The sequence below is a fragment of the Cydia fagiglandana genome, chromosome 20, assembly GCF_963556715.1.
Source record: "Cydia fagiglandana chromosome 20, ilCydFagi1.1, whole genome shotgun sequence".
Classification (NCBI taxonomy): Eukaryota; Metazoa; Arthropoda; class Insecta; order Lepidoptera; family Tortricidae; genus Cydia; species Cydia fagiglandana.
The window spans coordinates 4,088,326-4,096,522 of record NC_085951.1 but is presented as its reverse complement, the minus strand read 5'-3'; the positions used below and the strand labels follow the sequence as shown (position 1 = coordinate 4,096,522).

The following is an 8,197-nucleotide window of genomic DNA, read 5'->3' as shown; positions in this document are numbered from 1 at the left end:
AATAAATAATAGTACTAGGTACAGAAGACTCACTCTCTAATAAAACGCGTCTGTTACGATCAGGACAGATATGGCCGCTAGGTGGCGACAGCGCCACGCGCGGCTTATGGCTAGCCACGAAAATTGGTGTGGAACGGATGTACTTGTAGCCTGAGTGAGCCACGCCTGATAGGACCAGGATCAATTCTAGAGAGAATTTTCAGAGATAGAGTGTGGCAATTCCCAATGAAAATATGACTTTAACAGTGAAATTTCCACATTTTATCACTTCAATGTCGGTGGAGAGTTTCTAGCATCTTGCATATGAAACCCAAATTTAAAATTACTTACAGCTAAAAGAAAGCCTTTTTTGTAGAGTAACGTTACGTTAAGGTTCATTGACTGATTGACTCTGAACGCCAAGAACACCTAAAGGCTTCGTATCTAGTCGTGCCCACAGCGCTATGAGCAATAACTACAGATAGGGTACCTGATAAGTGTTAGTACGTACGATTGTCTTATGTGTTGGATTGTCTACGGCGGTTGAAAGGTTAAATAGTCAATGAGTCACACGAATATTTATATTTTTTTATCGTGAATCGTGATTTTTATGTACCTGCGCTTCGAGTGGTCCAGTCTAACCAAACATGGTCCAAAAAGGAGGGTGACCAATGATATCTAACTCTAAATAAATGATTTAAAAGTATGATATTCGATAATGTTGACAATGTCATGTGATATAAAAAAAAATATTTCGTCCTGACTCTGTTTTGAACTGAGCCTCATCAGTTTTTAAAGACGCCCCCTTCTTTTTAAAAACGGTCCCTGCATGTCCGTGGAAATGCCATATAGCTGGCAACTCTGTCGGCCTGCATCCGGCGAGGGCGCGGACGGACAGATGCGCCGGAAGATGGCGTCGTTAGCGCTGTCGTCGCCTGCGCATACGTAAATAAAGCGAAGAAGGAGCGGTTTTTAAATTATAAGTATTTTGGTATGAGAAAGTTTCACGTGCGTCTTTGAGCAAGTATGAAATATTTACTTAGAGAAATATCTGGTGTCTTAGAATGTAGCTACAAAAGTTCGAAACCTAAGGTTCAGTCTCGTAACAACGAGTTTTTGGAACTTATGAATGAACGAAATATCATTCTAACTAACCAGACTTATCCTAATGAGATCTAGTTTGCAAACTAGGGGTCATCCATTAATTACGTCACACGAATTTCTAGGTTTTTTGACCCTTCCCCCCTCCTTGTCACACTTGGTCACATTTGGCAAACCCCTCCCCCCTAGTGTGACGTCACATTTTTTCTACGAAATCGCCAAATCGAATTAAGTAAGTACCTATAGGTACTTATAAGTATTATTAATATTTTATCAAAATATTTTTATACATTAATATTAGTAATTGTATAACCCAAAACTGCTTAGGAAAGAAAATTAAACGAATAAAAACGATTATCGTTTTAAAAACTTGTTATTTAAATGTGCAGCGAATAAAATAATTTAAATAAATTTTCGGTTACTGATGAAGTTAGTGACGTCACAAAGTTTGTGTCTCCCCCCTCCCCCATGTCACAATATGTCACATTCCCCTAAACGTGTGATGTAATTAATGGATGACCCCCTATGTACTCAAAACAAAAACAGCTGTTTTAACTTTGGACGCGCGTAGACTGACGAATCCAGCAACATAAAAACTATTAGGTAAACTATTTAAGTACTTAAATACAAAATACAGTACGTAGGGCCCCCTTTTTTAGGTACGTAAATACCTGCCAACCTCTAAAACTTTTACAAAAATAACTACAAATATGTCAAAATGTAGGTGTGTAAAAAACAAAATGTGAGTTTCTTGAGATCATTTAAATGGCTGTTTAGGTATAAAGTAAGTACCTACCTATGCCCACGGATCTCTATAGCAAAAAGGTTACCAACCGTTCTTTTTTTGTTCGTGATGAGATATTTTGCCTTCGAGTGATTCATTAAGCATCTATTAGCTAGTGATTTGTTTTGTTTCGTTTTACAAAAGATTTTCTTCGAAACTCGCGTGTGGGACGATGCGTCTGCGCCGAGACTCCGCCCATACTGCCCCGTCTCGCTCGCTCGCATCTAAGTTTAGTATAGCGCGAACGAATAAGAGGATCGGGAGAGCGACGCCCTTAAAAATGCATAGTTTTAAATCCTCTGCGTATTGTTTTTGGGAATTATAATTGTTATAATTTCAGGAGTAGGTACCTACTTGTGCAGGGGAAGGTAATCCTTTAAAAGTAACCAAAAGGTTTTCATGTAGGTACCGTGTTTCACTTTATTAAACAGTAATCTTATTGATTAGAGTTGGAGCCTGGAGGCATGATAAGTAGATAGGTAATTCAAAAGAAATTTAGGTATTACCTAGGCCTTATTATTACTACAGTAATTATGCACGATAATTTTCGAAATTTGAAATACGAGTAAGTACATAGTTAAAGAATATTGAATAGGTACCTACCTACCTGTAAACCCACATTATGTAGTAATTAATATCATCTTATTTTACAATTTTAGGTTAATATATGTTATTAAAAACACCCGTCATTAAAACAAGTGGAATTTATATAAAACGAGTAGGTATAGTGACGTCACGGTCTACTCACCTACCACTTTTTAGGGTTCCGTACCCAAAGGGTAAAACGGGACCCTATTACTAAGACTTCGCTGTCCGTCCGTCCGTCCGTCCGTCCGTCTGTCCGTCTGTCTGTCCCCAGGCTGTATCTCACGAACCGTGATAGCTAGACAGTTGAAATTTTCACACATGATGTATTTCTGTTGCCGCTATAACAACAAATACTAAAAACAGAATAAAATAAAGATGTAAGTGGGGCTCCCATACAGCAAACGTGATTTTTGACCAAAGTTAAGCAACGTCGGGCGTGGTCAGTTCTTGGATGGGTGACCGTTTTCTTTTTGCATTTTTTTCCGGTTTTTTTTTTGCTTTATGGTAGGGTTCCGTACCAAGATAAAACAATTAACTTAACATATATATCTTCATATAGGTATCTAAAACAAAGCTGTAGTGTAGTCAGATCATACACAGCTGCTATCAGCTGATACAGCTGATACTTGATGCCTATCTCCCATATATGTATTTTACTACTTTATAGAACGTGTTAACGATGCCATAAACCTTGACTTACTGTAATTTATTATACAATGTTTAATGACCATTGCCATAACTTCCACTCGATTAAACCTGTTAAAACCTTAGTATATAAGGCGAGCGCTTTCTACCAATATATTCAGTATTTACTCGACGCTTGTGTTATCATTATAACCCCTGAACGCCGAACACTTCATGGCGACCCTGCCAGGCGGGCTGCTCGAGGATTAGCCCGAACACTTCATGGCGACCCTGCCCGTCGGGCTGCTCGAGGCAGCCCCGGCTTAGACGCCGCCCAGCCGCCCAGCCAGTCAGTAAGCCAGTAAGCCAGCCAGCCAACCAGCCAGCCAGCTAGCCCAGCACCAGGCCCGCCGCCACTACCAACACCGCCTGTGCCTAACAGCAACCACCAGATGACTACAGGGCAGGACGAGTGCGGCATGCGCGCGCCGCCCGCCGGCGCCAGCGTCTAGGAAGAGCATATTATCGCGATAATGGCGAGTCCGACTCGCACTTGCCCGGTTTTATATTTCTATCCGATTTATTAAATAGTAATTATGTTTAAAAACTTATTGCCTTTTGCCAATAACTAAGTGGCACACAGACAGGGATAAAATACCTAGGCAAGAACTATCGAAAAAAAAATGAAATTTACTGTCTGAATTAAGGATTGTTACATTACATTAAATTATTACATATATAACTATGTTTAAAAATAACTGCTGCTTCCGAGCCATCGTTTTCTATGGAAAATATCACGTGATCACCTGTCATAGAAAAGTAAGCACCGGAAGCTCCGGCCCGGACACGGCCAAGTCTAACGTGAGTCATCCTTAAGTTTTCGCAAAACGTCCTTATAACTTATTATTAAAAATGAGTTTTTCTACATATGTACGGAGTGAGCACTCTAAGGGGGTCTCTATTGTTTCCCAAAAAGTTTTAAGTCATAATGTATTGTTCGCCCGCATTTTCGTTAGTCATAATTTATTTGGTTCTTAAACGCGTTACTTTTCAGGATTGCCATAAAACAAATCTAACTTAACCTATCTATAGGATAACCCGCGGATAACCTTACGAAAATCCTGAAAGGTTAACGGTTTTAGTTTTAGGACTAGTGATCATATGACAAACAATACATTATGATTATGACTTAAAACTTTATGGGAAACAAAGGGGTCATGGAAGTGAGCACTTTAAGGCATACTTGCACCATAGGAATGGTGCAAATGGAGCTAAGGGCCAGAGCCAACCATTTTTGGCTTTAATCTTTTCGACGCCGTGTCGAACAAAAAAGCAGTCACTTGGACGCCACGTCACCGAAGTGTCAAAACTGAAATTGAACTTATGCATATACACGTAGAAGTCTGTGACCGATTAATCCGTCTTTGGCTTGCGGTGCGTTTTGGCGTCCAAAAGGTTAAGCTTACCTACATATATTTCTCGTAATTATTTCTCTATGCTATAAATTACTGTTTCACTGCAGAACCCTTTAAATACCTGCGCTGCGGCCTGGACCACTATATTCTCTTTGTTTACGCCGCTCGCCTGCAGTTTACATGTTAGGTGCTGATGGAGCCACTCCGTTCGCGAGGCGTGTAAAAATACATGCACCTACCTTACCTATAGGATGATCCTCTAAAAATATATAAAATAGAAAAATGAATTGTGTATTTAAATAAAAGTAAACAATTTGTAAATTTTTGGGTACGTTAACCGACCAAATACAAAACCGCCTGGATCAGTCACTGAACGACCTTTGACTTTAACCTTAATTATTTGATCGTGTACCTAATGTTTTCTTCTACGTAGATTTTGTTTATTTTTATTTTAATGCCTAAAGATACAGAGTATAAGTGCACAATAAGTTTTTATCGTCGAAATTAAATTTAAATTATCGTCATTGACATCATTCCGACACAGACAAAGTCGCGGGCACAAAGCTTGTTATTAATAAAACGTGGAAATTGACTATCGTTGTGCGGGCTTCCTGATGTAAACAATTTGAAATAACTAAGTAAAGTATATAGTTAACCAAGAGATGAAAGGCACTCAGTTTTTGCCGAGATAGTTAGGTCAATAGTCCGAGGCTGAAATTATGCCTTTCACCCGAGTTAAACACTCTACGAGGAAAATAAAATGAATGTGTTTGTTAAAAACATGACTAAGTAAAAAAAAATGGTATTTTTTGGGGGACTTTCAATTAACAATTAAGGATAGTACAAAATTGCGATTAATTATGTTTAGTAGGTAGAGGTAGGTAACTTTTTTATTCAGAGATTTTGACTTTATCTTTGTTATGATAATTGTATTTGTCAACAGACATTTTATTTTCATGTCAGAAAAAAAAAACAAGTTACAGCTAAGTAAGTAAGTTATTTATTTATTTTATTTATTTATTATACATTTAACTAAGCTTAAGCTTTTTTAGCTAAGTTCCTAACCTCTGAATAAAGACGTTACATCTAAGTTCTTCACACCTAATAAATCCAGAATTGATTCCTCGCATTATAACAAATTGCAACAACACAAATTCAGGTAACGCGCGCAGTACATAGCCGTGTCCATAACGATAAATAAGAGATTGTAGGCGGCGCTACCTAAATTTATCAAACTGAACCATCTTTCCCTTTCACGCATTTCAAAAATAAGCCTTAATAGCTACAGGATACGGATAATTTTTCAAGGATAGGGGAGATGTGGATGGGTCTTTTTTACGCATAAGGGTGCGATGGGCGTGCCGGGGCGGCGCGCGCGCCGACGACAGAAGCGTTCAACTCGCGCGCACCGCCGCCTGCGTGCGCGCTCAGATTAACGCGCAGAAAACTGATTTATTGTGTCGCGTTGAAAAAATAATCGGTCGAATGTTGTGATGGAGGGACAGGAGTGGCGCGTTGAGTGGCAGCAGCGGCAGATCGACGGTCAGTGAACTAGCTAGTGTAGTGCTTTTAGCCTTGCTCTTATTACCTAAGTGACGTATTCGGTTCCTAAGTTGAAAGTGATAGTGCTTCGGCTTTGCAGTTAGTTTTAGGTAGCTGTGTAAAGGCACGGCTTTTAATCTTATTTAAGTTCTAAAAACTTCACTTCCTTAAATGGTTGTCTATACTATGAATTACATAAACTTTGAAGGCAATTTAGCTCCTGGCTTGAATACCAAACGTGATCCATTGAAACGAAATTATTTTGACAGTGATACCTACATAGTTGGTAAATTTTTAAGTTGCCCGAGAAACTTATAAAAGAGGTCAGCATTTCTCCAGGTCTAATTGTTTTAAGTAAAATTAAAATACCTTAGTAACTATAGTTAAAGTATGCGCTGTGGTTAGGTGCATTATCTAAGTAAAAGCATTTCTCCGTCGATACAACAAGTTTTGGTAAATTACATAGATTGCCCGCAACTCGAAGATATTAGATATAAGTACCTAGAATACGCGAAACTTAAATACATTACACATATCTAGATTTCACTTTAATTATTTGTACTTAAATTTAAATGGAAGTTACAGGACAATAGATTAAATTAAAGAATCAGTTTTGTTTGCTACGAACTAAATCGCTACGGCTACGGCTGGACCTCTACGCCGTAGACCACTTTCCCACTTGCGACCTTAGCTTTTGTGACCCGTAAACGACATTAGAACTGTATGCTTATGGTATGTAGGTACTATGTGTACCAATAATATTTTATCGGATTCTGATACTAACATATTCAATGTTTGAATTTAGTTAGTACTTAAATAAGATAAAATATAACTACTTAATTAGATTAAAAATTTAAAAAACCCTACGTTACACATATATGCAAACAAAATCCATTTCGTGCAATAACTGCCTTATATCATTTTGGAAAAGAGCTGATACTCTTCAAATTGCTGGATCGATTTCTATGAAACATAGCTAAGAACCACCGTAAGAAAATTCACTGTCATGTAAAGAAACCGCATCGAAATCGGCCCTTCCGTTGGATAGCCACGATGCCACTTTCGAACGCTTTGTCAGCGTTCGCGAGTGTTTAATAGGAAAAGTTGCGATGTATTTTAAATTCATTAAACGCGATTTATCCGTTAAAATAATTCCATTTCAATCATAAAAATTTGATAAAGTTCTGGGTGCAGGTTTTTAAGCCTCTTAACCCACAAACCTAACCTCTAGATACTTAGAGATCCCGCACCCTTAGGCCATTTAGGGACCATAAGGCCTTTGACCATAGCAAGCGTGGCTCACTCCGCGATTTCGTCGCTTTGCTACAGGCAGCTACAAGTACATCCGTTCCACACCAATTTTGGTGGCTAAAGCCATAAGCCGAGCGTGGCGCTGTCTAACCTAGCGACCATATCTGTCCTGATCGTAACAGACGCGTTTTATTAGAGAGTGAGTCTTCTGTTCTAGTATTATTATTTATTCTGCGACCATAGAAAAATAGGTATATAAAGTCTGTCAAGCCATCTCCGTCCGTAGAAATAACACTTTCAATGTGTCTGGGTTAGCGTTGTTCATGACTATTCCTAATTTCAATTCGATAGCTTAAAGTTCTCGAGATATTTAGCGATGTGACAGACAGACTGACGGACGGACAGAGTCACACCATAAGGGTTCCTTTTGTACCTTTTTGGTACGAAACCCTAAAAAGCGGCCAATTTAAAATATGTATATACACTAATGTTACACCCACACCCGTAATGTCACACCCGTTAATGTTTAGGTCATACTGAGCAACTTTTACTATGGGACCAACCCCGAAAACGCGAAAATTTTGATGTTTCATACATTTTTCTAGTCTGATGTTGAAATTTCCTATGGGGGAGTCAATTAGTTGCTTAGTATGACCTATTAACAGGTTTGAGTAATTGCTTTTCGTTCAGTTACATACTGTAGGTACGAGTATATAGGCGCCAAGGGTTATCGTCCCATAGAATATTTGAATTTCGCGCCTTTTTCTACTAAGTTGTTTGACCGGCTATATCTAGAATATTCTAGAACCATTATACATGATTCAGACCATGACTTGTGAACTTCATATGTGTGTGTTTCCATAAAAAAGAGTCACGGCTAAGCGTTCCCGCGCGGTTCATTCATAACAATCTA

At 38.6% G+C, this 8,197-nt stretch overlaps 1 protein-coding gene across 1 annotated transcript in view; it reads left to right on the top strand.

Moving 5' to 3' along the window:
* The first annotated feature begins 5,810 nt into the window (after positions 1–5,810).
* Positions 5,811–8,197, top strand: part of LOC134674405 (T-box transcription factor TBX1-like) — a 55,678-nt gene continuing 53,291 nt past the window's right edge. The window contains exon 1 of the mRNA XM_063532474.1: positions 5,811–6,033. Coding sequence (XP_063388544.1) covers positions 5,985–6,033 — 49 coding nt within the window. The 5' untranslated portion in view covers positions 5,811–5,984. The remainder of the gene's footprint in view (positions 6,034–8,197) is intronic.